Raw genomic sequence first — 27,357 nt, 5'->3', positions numbered from 1 at the left:
TCCAATAACTCAATAACTATCCGACATAACTAAAAGCTTATGCAACAAAATTCTACCAAAATTGTCTTCTTTTCAGTACGGCATCCTAATGCTTTGTGCAGCAGCAATAGAACTTGGTGGTACGGCTTACTTGCTTGACCAAACTACTCTGTGGTCAAGTGGAACATACTGGCTGAAAGATAGATTTTATGAGCTGATTTATGAAATGGAATTCAATCATGACGCCAAAGAGCTACTCAGAGTGATTCAAGAGCATGTAAGTCGATCTGAGGAGTTGGTTGCCTTCAAAAATCGCGAAAATCACGTTGCATATGCAGCACATGATAGAAGTGTGCCGTGGCATGGGTACTTATATGTTAAAGCGTATATGTTAAGTTCTTCATCTAAGTAAAACATGTTTCTCTGACTGATCCTAATGAAATGTAACAAAATATAATGAAAATATAATACGTTAGAAAAAAAGTTAGGCCATATATTTACACATTAGAGGGTGGGGTTAAATTATAGCGGGTCTGCATGCAAAAAATGTTAGGTACAATCATTCTGTATATTATGAAGTAAGAGTTTTTTTCTAACTTCGCGGTCTCCAATTACTTTATCCAATTTCCCTAATTTGCAAGTATATAGTCCAAATTATGTATTTCCCATACATTCTGTCACTTTTTTGTTTGTCCCACGCTAAACTGAAAGATACTAACGAAAAAAAACCTAAATTAGATATTTTCTAAGTCTTACGTCAAACATTCGCCGTATATATGGGGAAATGAGAACAACCAGGTGAACAACTATAAACTCAACATTTTGTTTGCAATTAGAAGACACAGAAGGGTCTGCCGCCTTCATTGGATATTTGTTTTACTTTGGGCAAGATTAAAGGAGGAAATTTACATTAAGACTTTGAATAAACTTTTTCAATGAACTCTCTCTTAAAATAATCTAGTGAACCATCTGGAAGCTCATTATTTTTTGAATGACCCGAAAAGTTATTTTTTTTGTATAAATAGGCTTGTTTCAGTTACATTATTTCAGTAATTCTACTGATGACGATTGCTGCATATGTGATCGAAATATCTGGGCTTTTGTACCTGTTTTTTTCACTGTCTAAATAAAAGGATTTATTCCCATTTGAAAATGTATTTCTTTGTTAGTGAACAAACCCATCCTACTATGCATCAATGGATGAAGAACTTAACATAGGTGCTATAACATATATATACCATTCTAGAGAAAAGTGGAAAAAAATACTTATGCTTGGCAAGGAGTATTCTATAAGTGGCGCTCCATGGTGGGCGCCAGCCGCTACCTTTTATCTGTTTTATTCTCAAATAAATTGGCTCTAGATAATTACATTTTCCATACAAGGCATCTATGCTTTGTCATCTTTAAAATCATTTTAGATTGACTTTCAAAATAGAACAATTTTCAAGATAAAGATTAATCGAATTTTACAAACTTAGAATTTCACAAAGTAAAAGAAAAAAAAAAGAATTTAGAGAGCCTTGGAAGAAAATGTGAGCATCCTCATCTTACGGCCAGGAATCCTTCCATTTATTTTGGTAGGAATTCTTTTTAAATCATTCTTCTAATTTTTTAAAAGTTAGGGACTCTCTATAATCCCCTTTGCTTAAATCCTTATTTTTACCTCTATATTCTTTGTATCAAGAGTATCTTTTTCACAACGAGAGCAGGTAAAACTGAACAACCGATTTCTTTCTCTGTTTTTCCTAATTTATTGTTTTTATTTATTAGCCCAGTAATTTCATATCATATTCTTTACACTACGAATCAGATGATTTTGGAACAAATATTAGCCGATGGAGTCGAAGCATTTGGAGAAATTTTAACCAAAATTTTACCTAAAGTCTTAACTAAAATTTAAATTAAAATTTTCGTTAAAATTTAACAAAAATTTTTAAATTTTTTCACTAAATAAAATGTTATTTCTGGTCATTAATCAGCCAACGTTATGTAATGACATGAAATTTATCACATCGCAAGTGATAGTTGACGTCAATCCCATTGATGAACCCCTTAAAAAAGCGAAAATTTTCAAAGGCCAATAATCTGACCCTTAATTACAGTTTCAAGAATAAGCATTGACTAGAATTTAACACTCCAATTAGAGGACAGGCATGGACAACGCCTTCTTTCTGGTATATCCGGTTATTCTTCCCCATAGCAGAAGACTACGCCAACTAAATCACGTGATAAACTGCCTTTTCTTGTTTAGATAAGCTCTATTAAAACTAAAGCTTAGTTTCTCTAACACGAATTTCCAGCATCTTTTTTATACTTTCTAGTTTAACTTTTTAAAAGGTGACATGCAACAATCAAAAACATGAAAATACTATTAAGTATGTGTGCCAAAAATAGTACGATATTTCTGATTTGGTTGCCACAAAAACCAGGGCTTCGTCTTTTCTTTTACTTTCTAGAATATATTCTGGTTTCACCTATTAGTTCTTTTGAATTGGATGCTCACTGCTGGCACCCTTCAACATATCAACATTATTGTTTTTTCATATATAAGTTTTATTCAGTGCACTTTGTCATTATCCATCAAGTAAATTATATTACTGGACTTAAACATTTAGCCAAGGCAGAGGTTTACAAAGAAATTAAACCTAAAATTTTATTAATGGGAGAGGCAATATTGAAAAAAGGGAAAAAAGCGAAAAAATGAGGAAAATTCTAAAATATTGAAAAATCTTGCTACTTTGATGGGGGACAAGGGACAAATGCCCCATTGAGGACGTAAATGAACCTCTATTTTTTCAACATTTTACTATAAAATGGACACAATAGAACGATTAATACATAATAGAACACTATAACAGACATAATAGATAGAAATAATATATAGAATAGATAGACATAATAATAATAGAACAGACATAATAGAAATTTAATAGAACAGCTTCGCACAAACAGAAAAAAGAAAATATAAACATCGCAATGCATTGGGATCCAGCGACAACTTTAAAAGCTTCTCTAATCCTTGAGTTTTCATTCAGCATTTGTTTTGCATATTTTGACCCCTCCGTTTTCATCCTGCAGTTTTTTTTTTATCATTGGAGAATGCTCATATTTGAGCTTTACTAGCGCTAAAACTTCAGTGAGTTTTCATGAATGGAACCTTAAACTAAAATTTTCCTCGTCTAATGATGTCCCATATGACCAGGCCAAATCTACTAATCCATACTATTGGGCTAAATCTACTAACCCAATTATGTGGGAGAGTGTATCACCCCTTAGCTCCTTGTTGTTTGCACTAATTTCTAAACGTCTTCTGTTATGTTGAAAGCTAAGTAAAACATATGCTCAATGATCCAAATCCATGTTTTGAATGACAATGAGTAAATAAGGTATTTGTATCTATTAACTAAGGGGGGGGGGTGCTCGGTTAACAATGATGGGTGGCTATCCCCTCTCCCCTAATCTACTCCTCTTTACGGTAAAATTTCACAGTACTTCACTGAAAGCATTTAGAAGTGCAGTAAATCCAGTCCATATGTAATTCCAGTAATTTCCAAATCCATAAGTAATAATATAACCACTCCAGTTACTGTGTGTATTGATTGTTCTTTTAAGCATTTGAAGAGAAAATTGCATCGTTTCAAGGAAAACGCTCACCAATAAGCGCTTTCATTATTAGTGTATTTTGAAAAAGATTTCGTATTCCATTCCAATTGTCCCTGTGCTTGAGCATGGCGCTCTTAAATTAGTTGGGACAAAATATAGAAAATCGGCGAAAAGAGTAGTTGAAACGAGTTTTCTTCATTTAAAGAATCTTGTTTTTTTTTATTGATTTTCTGAAGAGACAAAACGGACCATTGTGCCAAAGTATAACTTTATAATCTGCTAGATTTATGCTAACAAACTAAGATGAAACTGTCCAATAACTTTCCTCTGGCGATGTTGTGGCGCTATTTGAGCCAAAATTGTCACTTTACAGCACACTATCGTCGAAAACAAGTTTTTCTTATGGTGGAGTTGGTCAAGGTGCTAATAAAGGAAACTATATCTAAAATTATCTTTTGAAAAAAAGCCTTTTCTTATTTTTCCACGACTATTCGTTAGATATGGTATTTAGGTAGAGGTATTAAGATAGGCTGCCACAAAGCCATTTTGTCATCACGCTTTCTTTCATTTATTTTACGGTCATTACCGAAAAAACACTTAAAATAAATGTTCCTTTTTTCTGTCATCAGATAAAGTATATTCGCTTTTTTTTTGCCATTTAAATAAGTGCCAGCATTTTTTCTGCAATCTTTCAAACAGTTCGTGCTTTCAGCATGTGGTTGCGTGTTTATTTACTGTTTTTTTTTTCTTTTGTTTTCAAAGGGTGATTGTATCAACCCAGTGGTCTTTGAACACCAGGCGAGGTCTGATTCAAACAGAAATTAAACGTTGTAGTGTCCTTTTTTAAGTGACCAAAAATAATGGAGGGAAACTAGCCCTTCCCCAGCCCTTTTTCTCAAAACCGTCCAACAAAAATTCTGAGATGACCGTTTTTTTTTCAGCATAGTTGAAAGACCAAGTTTCTATACCTTAGGAGATAGCACGACCCTTCAAAACCCTTGGGGATAGGTCTTTAAGTTATAAAATTTGCTCATACGTATGGTCTTTTTTATTAGGAAGTATGCATACACTTTTCAGTGGGGGGGTGAATTTTCTGTTGGGGGACTTTTCATAGGAAGGAAAGGTCCCAGGATGGTGAATTTTCAGGGGAAACTTTAAACTGAGGGAATTTTCCAGAATTCCCCTACAAAACTCTTTTAATGTCTTGCTTTCTCTTTGCCGACCCAGTTTTTACCCGTGGAGGTGTTAATGGTAATAATCTGTAGTAAATTTTTACCAGAATTGAATTGGGTAGAGGACATATTCCTGGGTAGGAGGGATTTTTCCGTAGAGGTGGAGCCAAATGTCCTTGCATTATTTAAAAAAAGATCAGAAACCAATTAAAATACAAATTTTCAACTGAAATTTAGAAGCAGCATTAAGCCTTAAAACGAACGGAAATTCTTACGTATATGAGGGGGTTGCTAACTCTTCAGCATCCCACTTTTTGCACAAAAGTTTAAATTTTATCCCAATTCTTTAAGAACAACTCCTGTAACACAAGGCTCTTAAAATTAGAACAATATATTTTTCTTAAACTAGCCCACTAAAAAACTTTGGCGTAAAGGGCGAGATGTCGGGGAGGTGGCAATGATCCTAAAATTTTATTGTCTATATCTAGCGTAATATATTTTGTCCCATTTCCCCTTGTTCTCGGTCTGCTTTTTCCAACCTTTAATAACATAATTATTTTGAAAATTTTTGTGATTTCAAAAGCTATTTAATTCAATGCTGTATCTACTTTATTTGTAGAATGGTTGTTTCCTTGGGACTGTGTCTGTCCTTGTGTGTTTGTATGTGTTTTTGTCACCCTCTCTCTTTCTCTCTTTGCCTGTGTTTCTGGCCTGCTATTTGCTTATATCTCTCTGTGCCTATGTCTCTGAGTGGGTGTTTGCTTGTCTATCTCGCTGTACCTGTGTGTCTGACAAACTGTTTGCTCGTCTCTCACACTATGCCTGTATGTCTGAGTGGGTGTTTGCATGCTCCTGTTTCTGTCTTTGTTGTTTACTGTCTGACTCTGTGTGTTTGTATGTTTTTTCGGGTGTCTCTGTCTTTGCCTATTTGTGTGGCTGAAAGGATATTTGCTTGTCTCTTTGTCTATCTCTGTATTTTTATCTGTCTTCCACTGTGTACTTATACTTGTTTTGTAAATAATGACGAAGACCACACTAGGTCTAAGAAACTAAAAACGAATAAATATTCAAATAGGTTTTGTTTGTTCACTGTCTTGGAAAAAACGTCCTCATTATTCTCTCTACTGTAGAGGAATTTTTTTTCTCTATCTCTATGTTCCTTTGTGTCTGAGCGGGTGTTTGCTTGTCTCTGTGTTTGCATGTCTGGAGCAGTGTGTTTTTATGTGTTTTGTCTTTCTCTCTCTGCGTGCCTTTGTGTCTGAGCTGATGTTGGCTGGTCCCTCTCTGTCTTTTTATGTGTGCGTGTGTATGTCTCTCAGTGTTTGTAGATGTATTTCTCTCTCACCCTGTGCTTGTGCATTGTGTTTGATTGGGTTTGCTTTTCCCCGTTTCTAACTTTGTGTGTCAGACTCTGCATGTTTTTATCTGTTTTTTTCTCTCTCTCTCTGTGCCTGTGTGTCTAATCGGATGTTTGCTTGTCCCCGTGACTGTCTTTGAATGTTTTCGTGTCTGATTCTGTGCGTTTATAGGTGTTCTCTTTCTCTCTCTCTCTCTCTCTCTCTCTCTCTCTCTCTCTCTCTCTCTCTCTCTCCCTTTGTGTCTGGGCAGGATTTGCTTGTTCTTGTGTCTGACATTGTGTATTTGTGTGTCTAATTCTGTGTGTCTGGAGGTGTTTTTGTCTCTCTCTCTCTCTCTCTCTCTCTGTGCCTGTGCCTCTGAGTGGCTGTTTGCACGTCTCTCGCTCTCTGTGCCTATGTGTTTGATTGGGTGTTTGCTTGTCCCCGTGTCTGTCTTTGTGTGTCTGACTCTGTGTGTTTGTATGTGTTTTAGTCTCTCTCTCTCTCTGCGCCAGTGTGTCAAATCGGATTTTCGATTGTCCCCATTACTGTCTTTGAGTGTTTGTGTGTCTGATTCTGTGCCTTTGTAGGTGATTTCGTCTCTCTCTCTCTCTCTCTCTCTTTCTCTCTCTCTGTTCTTTTTGTGTCTGGATGGGAGTTTCCTTGTCCTTGTGTCTGATATTGTGTGTTTGTGTGTCTGACTCTGTGTGTTTGGAGGCGTTTCTCTCCCTCTCTCTCTCTCTCTCTCTCTCTCTCTCTCTCTCAGTGCCTGTGCCTCTGAATAGCTGTTTGCATGTCTCTCACTCTCTGTGCCTATGAGTTTGATTGGGTGTTTGCTTATCCCCGTATTTGTGTTTGTTTGTCTGACTCTGCATGTTTGTGTTTGTTTTTGCCCCTCTTTCTGTGCCTTTGTGTCAAATCGGATGTTTGCTTGTCCCCATGACTGTCTTTGAGTGTTTGTGTGTCTAATTCTGTTTGTTTGTAGGTGTTTTGTCTCCCTCTCTCTTTCTCTGTTCTATTTGTGTCTGGGCGGGGGTTTGGTTGCCATCGTGTCTGACATTGTGTGTTTATTTGTCTGACTCTTTGTGCTTGGAGGTGTTTTTTTCTCTCTCTCTGAGCCTGTGCCTCTGAGTGGCTGTTTGCATGTCTGTACCTCTCTGTGCCTATATGTTTGATTGAATGTTTCCTTGTCGTCGTTTCTGACTTTGTGTGTCTGATTCTGCATGTTTGTATATGTTTTCGTCTCTTTCTCTCTTTGCCTGTGTGTTTGATCGGATGTTTTCTTGTCCCCTTGACTATCTTTGAGTGTTTGTTTGTCTGATTCTGTGTGTTTGTAGGTTTTTTTTGTCCCTCTTTCTGTTCCTTTGTGTCTGGACAGGAGTTTGATTTTCCTCGTGTCTGACATTGTGGGTTTGTGTGTCTGAGTCTGTGTCTTTGGAGGTATTTTTGTCTCCCTCTATCTGTGCCTGTGCCTCTGAGTGGCTTTTTGCATGTCTCTCGCTCTCTGTGTCTATGTGTTTGATCGGGTGTTTGCTTGTCCCCTTGTCTGTTTTTGTGTGTCTGACTTTGCATGTTTGTATATGTTTTTGTCTGTTTCTCTCTGTGCGTTGTGTTTGATCGTATGTTTGCTTGTCCCCATGATTTTCTTTAAATGTTTTTGTGTCTGATTCTGTGTGTTTGTAGGTGTTTTCGGCTCTCATTCTGTTACTTTGTGTCTGAACAGAAGTTCGCTTGTCCTTGTGTCTGACATTTTATGTTTGTGTTTCTGACTCTGTGTGTTTTTGGGTGTTTTTTCTCTCTTTCTCTCCATCTCTCTGCCTGTGTGTCTGAGCAAGTGTTAGTCTATTTTTATGTCTGTCTTAATATGTTTTTGTGTCTCACTCTTTGTACGTTTGTAGATATTTTGGTTTCTCTCTCTCTCTCTCTCTCTCTCTCTCTCTCTCTCTCTCTCTCTCTCTCTCTCTCTCTCTCCCTCTCTCTACCTGTACCTCTGTATCTGAATGGCTGTTTGCTTGTCTCTGTCTCACTGTGCCTATGTTTGTATGTTTGTGTATTTTGTGTTCGTTAGTCTGATTCTGTTTGTATATGTTTTCGTCTCTCTCTTTGTGGCTGTGTGTCTGAGTGGATGGTTGCTTCTCCTCAAGTATGTCCTTTGGGTTATTTAGGTGCTTCTGCCTCTCTCTCTCACTGTACCTGTATGCATTAGCGACTTTTTAGTTCTCTCTCTCTCTGTACCTATGTGTCTGATCATGATTCTTGCTTGTCCCCGTGTCTGTCTTTCTGTGTTTGACTCTGCTTGTTTATTTGTGTTTTTGTCTCTCTCGCTCCTTATGTTCGTGTTTCTGATCAGATGTTTGCTTCGTAGCATATTCTCTTTCGTTTGTTTTCATGTATGACTGTGTGTTTGTAGGTGCTATTGTCTCTCCGCCTCTGTACCTGTGTGTCTGAGCCACTGTTTGCTTGCCTGTCTTTCTCTCTTTTCTCTCTCTCTCTCTCTCTCTCTCTCTCTCTCTCTCTCTCTCTCTCTCTCTCTCTCTCTCTGTACCTATGTGTCTGAGCGTAATGTTTGTGTGTCTATGTGTTTGTATTTTTGTGTTTATGGGTCTGACTCTGTGTGTTTGTAGGGGTTTCCCCCATCTCTCTCTCTCTTTCTCTTTCTCTTTCTCTTTCTCTCTCTCTCTCTCTCTCTCTCTCTCTCTCTCTCTCTCTCTCTCTCTCTGAACCTGTGTTTCTGAGCATGTGTTTGCTCGTTTCTGTGGCTGTCTATGAATGTTCGTGTGTCTGACTCTGAGTGCGCTTTTGGGCCTTTTGTGTCTCTTTCTCTTACTGTGCCTATATGTTTGATAATGTGTTGGGTTGTCCCCGTGTATGTTTTTGTGTGTGTGTGTGCCTTAATCTGCTTGTTTGTATGTGTTTTTGTCTCTTTTTCTGTGCCTGTGTGTCTGATCGCATGTTTGCTTGTCCCAGAGTCAGTCTTTGAGTGTGTATGTGTCTGATTCTGTGTGTTTGTGGACGTTTTTGTCTCTTTCTCTCTCACTGGGCCTTTGTATTCGAGCGAGTGTTTGCTTGCTTCTGTGTCTGTCTTTTTATGTTTGTATGTCTGACTCCACGTTTGTTTTTAGGTGTTTTTTCTCTATCTATTTCTCTCTCTTTCTCTCTCTCTCCTTCTCCCCCCTCCCTCCCCCCTCTCCCGCTTTCTCTCTATGCCTGTGCGTCTGAGTGGCTGTTTGCATGTCTCTTTCTCACTGGGCCTAAGTGTCTGATTGGTCGTTTGCTGGTCTATGTGTATTAGTGTGCCTAACTCTGTTTGTAGGTGGTCTGGTCTTTATATTTTTCTATGGCTGTGCGTGAGTGGATGTTTGCCTCTCACCGTATCTGTTGTTATGTGTTTGTAGGTGTTCTTGTCTCTCTCCCTCTCTCTCCCTTCTTTTCTCTATCTGTACATGTATTTCCGAGGTCCACATGCTTCTCTCTCTCTCTCTCTCTCTCTCTCTCTTTCTCTATCTCTCTCTTTCTCTCTTTCTCTCTGTACTCATGTGTCTGAGCAAGATATTTGCTTGTCTCCGTGTGTTTCTTTATCTGTCTGACTCCGTGTTTTTTTTATGCGTTTTTATCTCTCTCGCTCTCTGTGTCTGTGCTCATGAGTGGATGTTTGCTTATCTACATATGTCTCTTTGTGTGTTTAGATTTCTTGTAGATTTTGTTTATACAATATTGTTTTAATTTATTCAAGCTTTTTTTCCGAAAATTGGACTTTAATACCGATCAAACATTTTGTTGATACTAATGTCTACCATTGATATTGTATACTGAAAATTTTTTTCTTCAGAAGACAAAAAAAAGTTTTCTCTTTTGGGGTTTTGTGAAACGGGGCCACCATATTTAAATTTCCTCTCTATTCTGCTTTTAGTTTATCAGTAGAAGCTCCAGGGATCTGATTCAAACCTAATCTTCACAGGACCATTCCTCGGAGAAATAATGGTTCTCCGTGCAAATGTAGATTAGTCACTGGAAAAGCATTGTATGGGTGTTTGCATAGAGCCGTGACGTGCTCTTAGTAGAAGTATTATCAATTAGGGTCTTAGAAAATGCACAACACTATTCAGTGATTCAGTTTCCATATATCCGAAGTTTTTTTTTGAATTTTCAAATATTTACCTTCTTTCAGAACTAGACTTTTTTAAATTTTGTAATATTCACCTTCTTTGTCAATTAACAAATTTTTTTAAGTTTATCAACAAGCACCTACCATTATTTTCATAAAAATCACTAATGTATATTAATAAAGAATATTAATTAAAGAGAAAAAGAGAAAATTATATTATAATTATATAATAAAGAATTAAAGAATATTAACAAAGAAAATAATAATAAAGACCTGTCGCAATAAAATGCGACAGGTATGTCAACACAAGATGCCTAATTTGAAATTTCAAAAAACCAGCATTAAAACTGCAATTGCAGAAAGCAAAAAAATTATAATTGAAAGTGATAATTACATGGGAATAGATAGGCAAGAACTAGAGCCCCTCCCAACCCCATCTTGGGAATTTGACAAAAAATCAGGTTTTTTTATATAAGAAACTTTTTCCACAAAATAAGTTTTTCAAAAAAAAGTAAATAGCTCCAGTTTCTATGTGTTTGTAGGTGTTTCCTCTATCTTTCTCTCTGTGATTGTGTGTGGTGGCGGGTGTTTCTTTTGTTCCAGGGTCTGACATTGTGTGTTTGTGTCTCTGACTCTGTGTCTGTAAGTGTTTTTCTCTCTCTCGCTCTCTCTCTCTCTTTGTCTATGTGTCTGAGCAGACTTTTTGTTTTCTCCATGTGTAGCTTTGTCCTTTTGAATCTGTGTGTTTGTATTTGTTTCTTTCTCTTTGCTCTCTGTGCCTTTGTGTCTTGGCGAGAGTTTGCTTGTTGCTGTGTCTTTCTTTGTATGTTTGTACAACTGACTCTTTGTGTGTTTTTAGGTGTTTTTGTTCTCTCTTTCTTGCTTTCTCAGTGTCTGTGAGTCTGAGTGGCTGTTTGCTTGTCTTTCTCTCTCTCTCTCTGTGCCTGTATGTCTGAGTGGTTATTAATTGTCTGTGTGGGTTTTGGAAAAAATCTAGCTCATCTCTATTGGACTTTGGTAAAAGCACTGTCAACGTATCTCAGATTCTAATATACCTCCCATGACTCCCCTAGCAGTATCTATATCTCTGAAAACTCCTTTTCTTACATTTCCAACTTTTTAAAATACATTTTAAACGTACGAGTTGCTAGCGCACCCTTAAAATAATGGAGAAATAACAAAGTAATGCATAAATATTCTTATTGAAATAATGACATGTAGAATATCATCATGAAAATAAAATGAATGCTTTGAATAAATTCCAAAAATACTGCATTATGTTTTCTCTTGAAATGATACTTACTTCATATTAGGGTGACACACTAGTTTTAACAGGGTTTCAGCTACAATCGCATCACACATTCCATCATTGATATTATTGGGTTCATGGACTAAATCTGTTTGTATACAAACAATGGTAGCATTAATTTTCAGATGCGTTTTGTTTCTTCATCACCTCATATTTTTATCCCGTTGATATATTGTCTTTCAATGCTCTTTTTATTCTACTTTCGATTTCACTGTCTATTACCACATTGCTTTATGACATTAGTGCAACAGTAGGCCCTTTTTCCCCCTCTGCTTTCAATTGAATACTAATACTAAAAAGAAGGCCATAGGATCTAAAAACAGGTAATATTTTACCAGTACTATTAGTAAGGAGTTGACCTTTATCATTAACTATTAGTTTCAGGCTTGCATTATCTTTGAGTATTAACTTCTCTGAAAACGCTACTCTCGCATATCACCATCATAAAAGCTGAAGTTTTTGGCTAGTCCAAAGAAATCTGATCGCTCTCTGTCATGGTAACGCACGCATACATCTCCAATAATGTTATTACTAATACTTGTTTCATAGTACAAATATTTGTCTTTATCAGCATTTAAGCAACGATATCATGTGCACGTACTTTCTTGGAATATTTCATCTTCACCTTTTTTTTAAATATGATACAAGTGTTTATCATTCCAATGTGCGAAAAAATACTGATCGAAACCATATAATAAGCTATATAGTGGCGATGACCATCCATAGAGTACCGAGGAGGCAGCCGCATAAGAAATCCGGAAAACAATGTTCACCAGTCCAAAGAATTCCGAGTCAAAAAGTCTAAGCTCCAAAAAACTTTAATTTTCAATTTTTTTAGGGGGAGGTGAAAAAGTTTGAGGGGGGCATTGGGCCGTTTGAGGTGAAGCAATGATGACCATAAGTTCCCTTTAAGAGAAGTCGTGATATAAGCTTATTCCATGAATATGATGATACAAGCGCTTACGCAACGTCTATGTCATAGATTCTGTCATGTAAAGTTCATTGGTTTATCACAAATTCTATTTGTCCAATTTGAAATCAACATGTTCAGACAGGTATTTAAAATTGAGATGCCAGCTGGATTACACTAATGATGCATCCCTATTGTAGTTTGGTCATCTAAGTAGTCCAATGAGCCAAATATAGACAATCTCTAGTGCCCAAATAAGGGTGTAAGTTTCGGATTGCATACAGCTATACCACTAACGAGTACTCTTTACTTTCAGTTTAACAAAATTGCTTTTTTTTATTTAATCAAATTAAGTATCTATTGAAAGATGGCGCCGGAGATGTTCCTGATATTTCACAATGTTTAACTAGCGTGACAAACATTATCCCGTTTTCTTTTTCTCTTGGTTTTCTTTTCCTAACATATAACTGTGTAATAATTTTGAAACGTTTTGTGATTTTAGAAGCTATTGAAATCAAAGCTGTGTGTATTTTATTTGTAGATTGGCTGCTGCGGATCGTGGAATTCTGGTGATTATGATGCAGTCCATCTTCCTATACCCAACGAGTGTCGCAGCCCTGTAACTGGAAATGAATGGGAGTTTGGATGTTACGAGGTCTTTCCAAGATACTTAGAAGACAGAAGCGGTCCAATGGCTGGGATAGCAATGCTGCTTATTATACTTCAGGTTTGGATTCTAACCATTTTTAAGCAGAATTCTCAGACCTAATATGCATTTTAGGTATAGCAAACTTTTTTAGATATTCCACTAGCAAGAGTCTGAGCTCACAAAATTAGGAACGTAGGCTTTTTTTCTGAACAAATTTATCATCAGGAATTAACATAATACTTTTATTTGCTATTAGCTACCACCCTCTCCCCCCTGAACAATCTTATCAATTTTGTTGATTCTATATTATTTTAATTTATTCAAGTTTTTTTCAGAAAACTGGTCTCTACTACCGATAAAACTTTTTTTTGTTACTAATATCTATAATTAATATATGCTGAAAAGGTAGAAGATGATTTTTTTTCTGGACGACAGAAAAAACAGTTTGCTTTCATGGCATTTTGTTAAAAGGGGGCACCATATTTTAATTTTCCATCTATGCTGCTACCAGTTTATCAGTAGGATATATAGGGATCTGATTCAAACCTAGTCTTCACAAGTCCATCATTTGGAGAAGTAATGACTCTTGCTGTAAATACAGATGAGTTGGCATAGGGCCTTAACGTGCTCTTTGTAGTAGTAACGGCAATTAGGGCCTTAGGAAGTACAAAGCACTATTCTGTAATTTAGTTTCAATATATTGGAGGTTTTTCTTGTGAGATGTTTCAAACAGGCTAAATTGGCTACTTAGGTCTACTTTTGCAGTATTAGCAGAGTTTCTAATAAGTTTTCTTCTTCATATAAATTCTCAAAGGTGTATTTTATAGGGTTATGGCTTGTGAGATGTTTCAAACAGGCTAAATTGGCTACTTAGGTCTACTTTTGCAGTATTAGCAGAGTTTCTAATAAGTTTTCTTCTTCATTTAAATTCTCAAAGGTGTTCTCTAAAATGTGTTGGCTTGTGAGATGTTTCAAACAGGCTAAATTGGCTACTTAGGTCTACTTTTGCAGTACCAGCAGAGTTTCTAATAAGTTTTCTTATTCATTTAAATTCTCAAAGGTGTTTTCTATAGGGTGTTGGCATGTGAAACGTTTCAAACAAACTAAATTGGCTACTTAGGTCTACTTTTGCAGTACTAGCAGGGTTTCTAATAAGTTCTTCTTAATTTAAATTCTCAAAGGTGTTTTCTATAAGGTGTGGCTTGTGAGGTGTTGCAATCAGGCCAAATGGGCTATTTATTAGTTAACATGCTAGGTTTTGGTAGAGGACAATAGAGCTTTTTTGTATTTTCTTTATTTAGGGTGTAAATTAAAAGGAAAGTTGTACTTTATTACAATTATTAATTAGTTTCAATAGTTAGTTAATTATTAGTTTGTATGCTAGGTTTTAGCAGAGGACAACAGAGCTTATATATGTTATTTTTGTCCTTTACTTTATAGTCTAAATTAAAGTAAAGTTGCAATTTACTGCAACTATTTAGTAATTGCATTAGTTAGTTAATTAGTAGATAATCATGCTAGGTTTTGGTAGAGGACAACAGATAGGGGAATGCCCTACAGATAGGTAGAGTTGCTTCATAGGAGGCTTAGACCAAGTAGGACCTTGTCCCAGTGGGTTTCATAATAGAAACTGGGAAACCCTCCCCTGGGGGTCATAATTACAGGTGGAGGAGGAAGAAGGCCCCTCAAATGTACACTCAATAGGGCCCACTGCCGTGTTCACACGTCAGATGAGTAACAAACATTCTCCCAGTAATGGGTTAAATTGCATGGTGAAGCAGAACACAATCGTGGGAGGATCGTCTATAGGAGGACAACTGCGACAGGGCGTAAGATCCGGATTTATGGACAACGGCCTCTGTAAAGTGCTGCCTCGACCCTTTCAGGGTACCTGCAAGAGTTAGAAACTTGCGGTCAATTTTTCCCACTTGAGGAGTGGCGCCCCTCGAAGAAATTATAGCCTAGTAAATAACACAGCACTCGTACGGAATTCTGATTTTTGGATATTTTTCTGGGCTTGGTTTGTTTTGATGGTCGTTTTCGGGCTGAAAAACCTCTTCCTAGCCAATTTATCTACTATGGGCTGCCTCCCCGTAGTAGCATAATATTTGTAGGCATGAATATATAATGAGTCAGAGGCAATAGGTTTGAGACTGTCCGTGAAGGATTTTGACTCTTGTTGATAGAAGAGCATCGCCAAGTGCTGAAAGCCATGTTGTGACCAAGATGGGCCCAGGATTGCACAAAGCCTCCAACTTACTGGAGGTCCCAGGGACTTCTTGCTGTCCGGTTCTAAGCCGGCTTAAGCGCTTCGGTATAGACTTGAGAAGATATGTTGGTCCCCATCCTGCACTGGTATCCGGGATCACTGCTTTTCTTGAGGCCAAAATAATTTCAAAGATTTAAAGAACATGAAAATTGGAACTTGGAATGTTACGACGTTAAAAAATGACTATCGCATCGACATTTTGACTGACGAATTCAGACGGTTTGAACTGAATTTATTAGGAGTTTCAGAAAGTCATACCCCAGGGGTAGGAAGCATGAAATTAGGTGACATAGAATTTGTTTACTCAGGCAGGAAGGATGGGGTACATAGACAGGGAGTAGGGCTCATGATGAATAAGGAAGCTGCTAAGTCTTGTTTAGGCTGGAAAGGTATTAATAATAGAATACTAATTGCTCATTTTATGACTAAAGCTTAGGGTATCAGTTATAGTAGTATATGCCCCCATTGAACCAACTGATGGAGATACTAGTGACTCAGATGAATTTTACTTACAGTTACAGGAGCAAATAGACAGGGTACCAGGTAGAAATATGGTGTTTTTGCTAGGAGATTTTAATGCCCAGTTTGGTAGAAATAGGGATAGATGGTATCCTAGCTTAGGTAAATTTGGTGTAGGAAAAGAAAACAGTAATGACTATAGGCTTTTGCAATTTTGTAGGTATAACAACCTAGTTATAACCAATAAGGTGTTTGGTCACAAAATGGCCCATAAGTTGACATGGTATTCACGTGATGGTAAGACAGCAAACCTTATTGATTATGTTATTGTAAACAGAAGACTAGCAGGATCAATACAAGATACTAGGGTGTATAGGGGTGCCGTTATTGATGTTAAAAGCAAAGATCACCATCTAGTAGTGTCTAAGGCTAATTTAAAGCTGAAATTTCGGAAGGGTAACTCCCTCCCGGAAAGTTATGATGTTGGTAGACTTCAGGATGAAAATTTTGAGAAAAAATTCGAGGAACAATTGAAAACTAAACTTGAGAGTTTAAAATTTGACAATGTAGAAGATGGATGGAATAATTTCAAAAAAACAATTTGTGAAGTTGCTGATGGTGTCCTAGGGAAGAGTGCTAAGACTGCAACTAGGAATATTATTGAAAAAGCTTTAGGTTTAATAGAGAGTAGAAGGGGTTTGTATAAGAATTATCTGAGTGATAGGTCGTATCAAAACAAAAGGAATGTAAAGAAAGTGGAGAAAGCATTAAAATATGAACTAAGGAGATGTAAAGTGGAGGCGATGGATAAAACGGCTGAGGATCTGGAAGATGCGGCTAGACGGCATAATAGTAAAATATTATACTGGCATGTTAATAAATTGAAAGGGAGTAGCCAATCTGGACTAGTCCCAGTTAAAGATAGAAATGGGGCCACAATTATTGATAAGGAATAAGTTAAAGAAAGATGGGTGGAACATTTTGAGAATGTGCTAAACCGAGATACAGTTGCAGGAAAAGATACAGATCAAAATGAAAAATTTTGTGATACCTTGGATGTGAAGGAAGATTTGTTTAGTGAGGAAGAATTAGCAACAGTACTAAAAGGATAAAAAAATAATAAGGCCCCAGGTACTGATAGTATGATTATTGAGTTTGTTAAATATGGTGGCTCTGAGGTTAGGAATAAGCTACTGTAGATTAAGAACATTATTTTTGAAAAAGTGGAAGTACCCAATGATTTTAGGAAAACTTTAATTAAACCACTGTAAAAGAAAGGTGACAAGAGTGAGTGTCGTAATTATCGAGGCATTAGTCTGGCCTCTGTAGGTAGCAAATTACTGAGTAATATGATACTTTTTAGACTGAGACATGCTTCAGACAAAGTTTTAAGGGAAGAACAATTGCGATTTTGGAAAAGGTAGAGGATGTGTCGACCATGTTTTCACTCTTAGGTTAATAATTGAGAAGTCCCTTCGTTGTCAAACACCTTTGGTCCTCAGTTTTATCGATTATGAGCAAGCTTTCGATTCTGCTGATAGAACAGCGTTAACAAAAGTCTTATCGCTATATGGTATACCCGAAAAATACACTAAAGTGATTTGCGCTATGTACGAGAATAATACTGCTGCGGTTAAGGTAGGAAATGAGGTTAGCAACTGGTTTTGTATTAAATCAGGAGTTAAGCAGGGTTGTTTTCTATCCCCCTTTATATGGATCATTTTGATGGACTTCGTCTTAAGAAGCACAGGAAAGGCAATTGGAGACCCTGGAATCAAATGGGGAGGAAGAACGCTCCTGGACTTAGATTATGCTGATGATTTAAGCATATTAGATGAAATTGTGAGCAAAATGAATGAATTTTTAGAGGTTTTACGAGTTCAGGCTGCTAAAATAGGCTTGAAAATTAATGTTAAGAAGACTAAGTCACTAAGGCTAAGAATAAGTGAAGATGAACAGGTGACACTAGGTAACGAAAAGATTGGTCAGGTTGAGAGCTTCACTTACCTTGGTAGTATGATTAGTAAACATGGTGGGAGCAGTGAAGATGTTAAAAATAGAATAGCTAAGGCTCAGAGTGTTTTTTCACTGTTAAAAAAAGTTTGGAAGGATAGAAAGATAAGTCTACAAACCAAGATTAGAATATTGGAAGCTACAGTGATGACAGTGGTCAAATATGGCTCTGAAGCATGGGCACTCCGAAAAGCAGATGAAAATTTACTAGATGTTTTCCAGAGAAATTGCCTACGCATTGTTCTGGGTACCCGGCTGACTGACCGTATTTCAAACAGTAGGTTTTACGAAAAGTGTGGTTCAATCCCGCTTTCTGGGGCTATAATGAAAGAAAGGTTGAGATGGCTAGGCCACGTTCTACGGATGAAGGATGACAGATTTTCTAAGGTTGTCCTTTTTGGCCAACCGTCTGGGGCTACACGGAAAGCAGGTCGTCCTTGTCTGGGTTGGGAGGATGTCATAAATAAAGATTTAAAGGAAATGAGAACTTCGTGGGAGGGTGTAAAGAGGGAGGCTTTAAGTAGATTAGGTTGGAGGAGGAGCGTGCGTAGCTGTGTTGGCCTCAGGCGGCTTGGTGCTGCAGTGAGTTATTAGTAGTAGTAGTAGTAGTATGTCAACACAAGATGCCTAATTTGAAATACTTAAAAACCAACATTAAAACAGTAATTCAAGAAAGTTAAACAATCATACTCGAATGTGATAATTTTAATGGAATAGATCTAGAACTAGAGCCCCTCCCAACCCAATCTCTGGAAATTGACAAAAATCAGTTTTTGTTTAAATTAATTTAAGAGGCTTTTTCTTTAAGAACCCTTGGAAAAGTAATGATTCTCACTGTAAAAATAGATTAGCCACTGGAAAAGCTTTGTATTGGCGTTGGCATAGGGCCGTGACGTGGTCTTAGTAGTAGTAACAGTAATTAGGGCCTTGGGAAATACACAACCCTATTCGGTGATTTAGTTTCCATATATCAGAGGTTTTTCTTGACTTTTCAAATATTTACCTTCTTTCAGAACTAGACTTTTCTAAATCTTGAAATATTTACCTTCTTTGTCAATCAACAAATTTATTTGAGTTTCTTAATAAACACCTACCATCAGTGTCATAAAATAACTAATTTTGTAGGTAGCAAAGTGCGAAGGGTATGTCAACACAAGATGCCTAATTTGAAATTTCAAAAAAAAAAACAACATTAAAACTGTAGTTCAAGAAAGCAAAGCAATCATACTCGAAAGTGACAATTGCAATAGAATTTATCAAGAACTAGAGCCCCTCCCAACCCCGTCTTGGAAATATGACAAAAAATCAGTTTTTGTTTAAATTAATTTAAGAAATTTTTTCCAAAAAAAAGCTTTTCAAAGAAAAGTAAAGAGCTCTAATGTACCGAAAATGAGACGAGATAAAGTCAAATTATCTTCCAAGCGTAAAACTACCACACATCACCACCAATAAATAAATGAAACTGAAAACGTACAGAAATTAAATGAGCCAAAATTATCATCAATAGTGCTGACAACCCCCATGCCTTCTCAAGACCAGGACGTAATTTGCACTTGATTGTCAGTAATTATACATATACTTATATTTTTCCTTAAGTTTCAAAGATTTTTTTATTTTATTTCATAAGTCAAAAATGTGAAATCATTTAAAATATATTTTATTTTTGGTAAAAAGTATTTTATGCTCTGGTCTTGAGAAGGCATAGGCGGTTGTCCCTAGTCAGCACTACTCATGTTAATTTTTGCTTATTTTTAGTTATTGATGGTGATTTTTGGTGGTTTTATGCTTGGAAGATTATTTGACTTTATTTCTGCTTTTTTCTGTTTAGTTGACCTCTTTACTTTATTTTAAAAACTTACTTTGTGGAAAAAGATTTTTAGATTAATTTCTGTTTGTTTTTTACTGACATAGTCTTTTTCGTGGTAAAAATTCATATCTTCAAGGTTTTTTCCTATAAGAATCCATAGTTTGGGTTGCTATTTGCACGTTGGAGAAACTTTTTCTCCGATTTTTAATCCTGACACAAATAGTACTATTAAATTTAATTTTATACTTCCTTAATTTTACCTGATAAACAAAATATAACATTATTCCCGAAAAATTATTTCTTTGCTCTTTGAGAACTTGGATACATTTACGCTCTTTTTACCTGTTTAAATTGTACAAGTAGACATAATAATAGTAGTAGTCCGAAAATTTCAACTTAATAGCCCCAGTCGTTCTTGATATTTTGCTGAGGTGTCTTATTGGCAACCATCTACACAGTGCCTTTTGATTTAACTTTAAAACAGCATTTAGTTTTAAAGCATAATGGGTTGATAACATAATCGTGGAGGGCTGACATAACCAATTTGACATACCCAAGAGATATAGTTATTGGACCGTTCTACTATGCTGGACAAGATGACTACTATGCTGGTCTAAGAATTTTGTTTAGGTGTTTTTGGAAAATGGATTGGCTTAGGAGGAGGGCTGCTTGCCCTCCAATCTCGTTTGACTCTTAAAAACGACACTAGAACTTTTTGATTTAGTTCCAAATCTGCCTAAATATTCCTTGAAAGCTTCACCGGAAGACTCTTCGCTTGCGTAGTAGCAATAGTTGTAGTATTAGTACAAATATGCACATGGCACTTTTGGTTTCTTCGAGATTCCCGTTCAACACACGCTGAAAGTGTAAAATTGATATTATGAACCCTTCCTGAAGCATTTTTGATAACAACATGCGTGGAAATAGTGTGATTTGATTTAGCTTCATAAAATTTGAATATTTTCCAAACTTTTTGCCTCAATACCCTTAGTTTTAGTAGCAAAATTAGTAGGTGCAATTGTAGCGGAGCAAAATTAATAGTAGCAGCAGAATTAATAGGAGTAGCCTTAGCCTTAGTGCCAGTAATAGCAGAAGAAGTAGTAATAACAGTAACAGTTGAAGTAGAAGTATCAGTAGAAACAATAGGATTAGGATGCAAATATCTTCTTTTGATTAGTTCAAAACCCCTCACAACATGCCCAGTTAGTTTCAACTTTATGCGCCAAACTGTTCCTGAGATATTGCAGTTATGACTTTTTGACAGCCTGCATACAGACTGCGTGTTGTTAATCTTTTGGTCGGATTAAGTACCTTGATAAACATCGGCATAGTTTCAATAATAGTCATATTAGTAACCTTTGTATTACTACTAGTAGTATTACTAGCAATAAAAGTAGTACTAGTAGCAGTGCAGTATTAACGTATTGCCTTTACAAGTATTTGCAGAGAAGTAGTAGTTGAAGTAGTAATAGCAAATGTAACAGTAATAAAGATATTAGTAATAACGTGCAAATATTGCCTTTTGGTCAGATGAATTTCCCCATTTAGCATTCTCTGACAGTTTCAACTTAATAATTTAATCATTTTTTGAGATATGCTCTTTCGAAAATGTGCATACACATATAGTCTTTTGATTTAGTTGACAATTTCATTCAATATTGCAAATGGAGTAGTCTTGCAGTAGTAGTGACAGCTGTAGTAGTAGTTGTATTTGAAGTAGCAGTGGTAGCAAGCAAACATTCCCGTTTTGATCACTTCCCTGATCATTTCCGGTAAGATCCAAATTAATATACCTAGTCATTCATGGGTTGCACTCTTTTGACAATCCGTAAGAACCTAACGTCTTTTGATTTAATTGAACACTCACCTCAGCACTCTCTGAAAGACTCATCCGAATTCTCTTCGTCTTATGGAAAATAAAGTTCAAACATGCATACTTTCTCAATAATATATACTATATATAAACAAATAACGAATTGTATAACTTACAGTCCTTAACCTGAGGACTGTGGGGAGGTTGACGTCCCCAGAGACATAATTAGCGGACATTTCAACACTGCTAAACAAAATAGTTTTCTTAAAGTTTTGATTGGAAGTGTTTTGATGAGTGGTTGGGTTTTAGGGGAGGGGATGACTGTACTCTATTCACTTTGGACTCTTAAAAAGGATACTAGATGTTCCGACTTCCCATCAAATCTGCCCGATCTGTTTCGAAATTTACAGGGCCATCCGTTCTTTAAAAAACTTTATATGAACGGGGCATAACTCACACGCCCTGCTCCTGGGCTCTGGGTGGTTGGGTCCACCCTGAAGGCATTGTTATATGCTTTTTTATCTATTGTGAACAAAATGACCATCCCAAAACTTTGCTAGGATGCGTTTGGGAGAAAGAGGGTGTCAGGGAAGGGGGAGACTAGTTGCCCTAAATCACTTTTGACTCTTAAAACAGAACGAGAACTTTAAAAGTTCAGTCAAATAATCCTCCTCTAAAGTTCACAAAACCACCCCTTCCATAAAAAGCTTATTTGCCCCTGGGGCAGAACTGACAATCCTTACCATCAGACTATTGGAAGGAGGGGGGTCGTGTCAACCCAAAAAGCCCTTGTTATCTGATCTTCGGACTGTTTTTGAACAAATTACTATCTCAAAATTTCTATCTGATGCAATTGGGGACGCTAAACCGTAAGGAGAGGGCTGGCTAGTTTCCCTCCGAGACTTTGACTCTTAAAAGAGCACCAGAACTTATGATTTCCAGCCCAACAAGCCCCCTCAAAAACTTTATATGACCACCCTTTGCACGAAAACGTTATATGTCCCCGTGGCATAACTTGGGACCCTTGCCCTGAGGGCTCTGATGGGCTGTCATCTTCAAAAACATAATAACTACACCTTTATCTACGCTGAAGAGAATAGCTAGCTGAAAATTTTGATTGGATGTATTTGAGGAAATGATGGGTGAGAGGGGGGGATTTCCCTCCAATCTCTTGCGATTGTTAAAGAGGGCAATAGATGTTGCAATATCCAAATGAGCCTATTTTGATGTTTCTACGACATCTCCTTCTATACGAATTGCCCTGGTCTAAGACTAAAAAAGGGACGATAGCTGCCCTCCGATCACTTTGAATCATAAAAAGAGTCATAAATCTTCCAATTACCAGCCTAATAAGCACCCTCCGAGGTTTATACGACCACCCTTTTAACAAAATTGTTACATGTGCCAAGGGCATAACCTAATTCCGTTACCATGAGGGCTCTGGGGGGTTGATATCCTCAAAGACATAATTTCTGGACAGAAATATCCTCAAAGACAGAATACATTGTGCTGACATCCTCTTTATTCAGGTAGCGCTATTGCGCTGCTTCTGGTGAGACCAGCTATAATAAATTTTTAGGATAATTTTAAAATTGTATTCTAAAAGTTACTGATATCACAGCTAGTGTAAGACTATGAAAATTGGCTCTTAAGCCTTCCATCACAAAAGGATTCCGAAAGATTTATGGGTTAATAATTAAATAAATAATTAAAATATATAAATAATATAATAATATATATATAATATAATATAATAACATAACAATAATACAATAAATAATAATATATATATAATTTTATATAAATAATCAAATAAAAAATTTAAATTAATTAAATAAAAACAACAATTTTTCTCGACTGAAAGTAAGGAATAACATTAAAAGTTAGAACGAACAGAAATTATTACTTATATTAGGGGGTTCGCCCATTCGTCAATACTTCTTTCTTTACCCTAAAGTTCGAATTTTGCTCCATATCCAAGAATGACCCCTGAATTACAAAGGCCGCTTATTTAGAATAAATAGCTCGTTTGAAAGCTCTGGAAAAACTTAAGCGTGATTTCTTTAATTTTTAAGAAATTAAAATTAATCTTTAATTTCTTAGAAAATTAAAAGATTAGATTAAGATTAGAAATCTTTAATTTCTTTAATTTTTAAGCGTAATTTTCGTTAATTTCTTTTCGTTTTAAGTTTTAATGTTGATCCTTACTTTCAGTTGAAAAAACTTGTTTTTTATTTAACTTCTGATTGTTTTTTAAATAATACTGGAAAATCTGGCACCTCCTTCATGGAAAATTGTCTTTCTCCATGTAAAACTCCTCCATGGAGAGATCCTCCCTCGTAAACCTTTCCCCCCGAGTCCCTCAACCAGAAGAAATCCCCCTCTGAAAACGTCTGTATACTTCCCATTACTTAATACTATATGTAAACAATAGGCAAAGTTCATAACTTGCAGTCCTTCCCCCAGGGACACTAAAGTTCGAATTGTATTCCAATTCTCTAGGGATGACCAATGAATCACAGAGGCCGTTTAATTAGAATAAATAACTCTTTTGAAAGACTATGCTGAACAAAATGGCCATCTCAAAATTTTGATCCGGTGACTTTGGGGAAAAATGAGTGTCGGAAGGGGCCTAGTTGCCCTCCAATTTTTAGTTCACTATAAAAGGGAACTAGAACTTTTAATTTGGCCTCTCGTAATATTCTAGGACCATTAGGTTGATACGATCACCCATGGGAGAAAAATAAAACAACAAATAAGCACTCATCCGTGATCTTTCATATGGCAAAAAATAAAATCTTCCACATTTTTGCAGGTATGAGCTTGAAACCTCTACAGTAGAGTTCTCTGATACGCTGAATCTGATAGTGTGATTCGCAATAAGATTCTATGACTTTTTTTGTTTTCTCCTTTGCAAATTTTCACAGGCTCCTAACTTTGATGACCTAAACTAGATGAAAATTATATATTTGAAATCATCATAAAAATCCGATTCTTTTGATTGGTATCAAAATTTAGTTTTTATGGCACTTGGTATTAACCAAGTGACATATAGCAATTGCCAATTCTGTCGGTCTGTCTGTCTGTCGGTCTGTTTGTCGGTCCCGGTTTTGCTACTTTAGGCACTTCCAGGTAAGCTAGGACGATGAAATTTGGCAAGCGTATCAGGGACTGGACCAGATTAAATAGGAAATAGTCTTTTTCCCAATTTGACCCTCTGGGGGGGGGGGGGAGTGGGGGCCGGTTAATTTGCAAAAAATAGAAAAATGAAGTATTTTTAACTTATGAGCGGGTGATTGGATCCTAATGAAATTAGATGTTTGGAATGATATTAAGTCTCAGAGCTCTTATTTTAAATCCCGACCGGATCTGATGACATTGGGGGGAGTTGAGGGGGGAAACCTAAAGTCCCGGTTTTGCTACTTTAGGCACTTCCAGGTAAGCTAGGACGATGAAATTTGGCAAGCGTATCCGGGACCAGACCAGATCAAATTAGAAATAGTCGTCCCCCCGATGTGACCATCTGGGGGGGAGGGAAGTGGGGGGCCGGTTAATTCGAAAAAATAGAAAAAATGAAGTATTTTTAACTTATGAGCGGGTGATTGGATCTTAATGAAATTTGATATTTAGAATGATATTGTGTCTCAGAGCTCTTATTTTAAATTCCTACTGGATCTGATGACATTGGGGGGAGTTGGAGGGGGGGAACCTAAATTCTTGGAAAACACTTAGAGTGGAGGGATTGGGATGAAACTTGATGGGAAAAATAAGCGCAAGTCCCAGATACATCATTGACATAATCGGAACTGATTCGCTCTCTTTGGGGTAGTTGGGGGGGGGAGTAATTCTTAAAAATTAGAAAAAAGAGGTATTTTCAACTTACGAACGGGTGATCGGATCTCGATGAAATATGATGTTTAGAAGGATATCGTGTCTTAGAGCTCTTGTTTTAAATCCCGACCGGATCTGGTGACGGGGGCGGGGAGTTGGGAGGGGAAACCTAAAACTTGGAAAACACTTAGAGTGGAGGGATCGGGATGAAACATGGTGGGAAAAATAAACAAAAGTCCTAGATAGATGATTGACATAAATGGAACGGATTCGCTCTCTTTGGGGTAGTTGGGGGGGGGGGTATTTCTGAAAAATTAAAAGAAATGAGGTATTTTTAACTTATGAACGGGTGATCGGATCTCAATGAAATTTGATAATTAGAAGGATATCGTGGCTCAGAGCTCTTATTTAAAACCCGACCGGATCTGGTGACATTGGGGGGGATTTGGGAGGGGTAAACCTAAAACTTGGAAAACACTTAGAGTGGGGGGATCAGGATGAAACTTGGTGGGAAAAAAACACGAGTCCTAGATACATGATTGACATAACCAGAACGGATCCGCTCTCTTTGGGGTATTTGGGGGGGGGGGGGGTTAATTCAAAAAATTTAGAAAAAATGAAGTATTTTTAACTTACGAACGGGTGATTGGATCTCCATGAAATTTGAAATTTAGAAGGATATCGTGTCTCAAAGTTCTTATTTTAAATCCTGACCGGATCTGGTGACCTTGGGGGAAGGTAGGGGTGGGGAAACCTAAAATGATGGAAAACGCTTATATTGGAGGGATTGGGATGAGACTTGGTTGGAAAAATAAGGAGAAGTCTTGCATAAGTGATTTAAATAATTGGAACGGTTCCGCTCAATTAGGTGGGGGGGGGGGTAATTCTGAAAAATAAGAAAAAATGGCGTATTTTAAACTTACGAAGGAGTGATCGGATCTTCGTGACACTTCATATTTAGAAGGACCTCGTAACTCAGATATCTTGTTTTAAATCTCAACTGGATCAAGCGTAATTGGGGGGGGGGGCAGTTGGCGGGACCGGAAATCTTAGAAAATACTTAAAGCGGTGAGATCAGGATGAAACTGGATGGGAAGAATAGAAAAATGTCTAAGATACGTGACTGACATATCTGGACCAGATCTGCTCTCTTTGGAGGAATTGGGGGGAGGGTAATTTTGAAAATTGAGGCAGTTGTAACTTACGAAAGGGTGACAAGATCTTAATCAAATTTGATATTTAGAAGGATCTTGTGTTTTAAAGTTGTAATTTCAAATTCCGACCAGATCCTGTGACATTCGGGGGAGTTGGAGGGGGAAACCGGAATTCTTGGAAAACATGAAAATTGGGGTATTTTTATCTTACGAATAGATGATTGGATGAAATTTGATTTTTAGAAGGAATTCATGTCTCAGAGCTCTTATTTCAAATCCCGACCAAAGCTTTCGACATTGGGGGGAGTTGGAGGGGGAAATCTTGGAAAAACACTTGGAGTGGAGGAATCGGGATGAAGCTTGGTGGATAGAATAAACAAATGTCCTTGATACGTGATTGACAGGATCGTACTGGATTCACTCTCTTTGGGGGAGTTGGGGGAGGTTTTCAGCGATTTGGCGAGTTCGGTGCTTCTTGACGTGTTAGGGCGATGAAGATTGGTAGGCGTTTCAGGGAGCTGCACAATTTGACTTGATAAAGTCGTTTGCCCAGATTCGACCATCTGGGGGGCAAAAGGGAGAGGAAAAATTAGAAAAAATTAGGGATTTATAACTTACGAGTGGGTGATCGGATCTTAATGAATTTTGATATTTAGAAAGACTTTGTGACTCAGAGCTCTTATTTTAAATCTTGACCGGCATTAAGCCTCTTATTTTCCTTTTTAAATCAATCTATTGATTCATAGAATTTTGTTAGAGCTCATATCATATGATCTCTTGGCTCTTAGCTCTTCTCGCCTCGTCACAAGTGCCATATGAGCTCTTAGCTCTTGTTAAAGTTCCGGTTACTATTGAGTAAACTTTAGCGAACTTATTACGTATATAAGGTGGTTCACCCCCTCGGCAATACCTCACTCTTTGGGCAAAAATTTGAATTTTGTTCCATT

The 27,357-nt window shown here is 37.0% G+C and overlaps 1 protein-coding gene across 1 annotated transcript in view; it reads left to right on the top strand.

The window, feature by feature from the left end:
• The window catches only part of LOC136025291 (tetraspanin-2A-like), a 37,390-nt gene that overhangs the window by 6,247 nt on the left and 3,786 nt on the right, over positions 1-27,357 (top strand). The window contains exons 3-4 of the mRNA XM_065701177.1: positions 77-256; positions 12,957-13,142. Of these exons, the coding sequence (XP_065557249.1) occupies positions 77-256; positions 12,957-13,142 (366 nt within the window). The remainder of the gene's footprint in view (positions 1-76; positions 257-12,956; positions 13,143-27,357) is intronic.

The sequence above is a fragment of the Artemia franciscana genome, chromosome 3 (genome assembly GCF_032884065.1).
Source record: "Artemia franciscana chromosome 3, ASM3288406v1, whole genome shotgun sequence".
Taxonomy (NCBI): domain Eukaryota; kingdom Metazoa; phylum Arthropoda; class Branchiopoda; order Anostraca; family Artemiidae; genus Artemia; species Artemia franciscana.
Note: the sequence above shows the minus strand (reverse complement) of the source record. Positions and strands in the feature narration are given on the sequence as shown.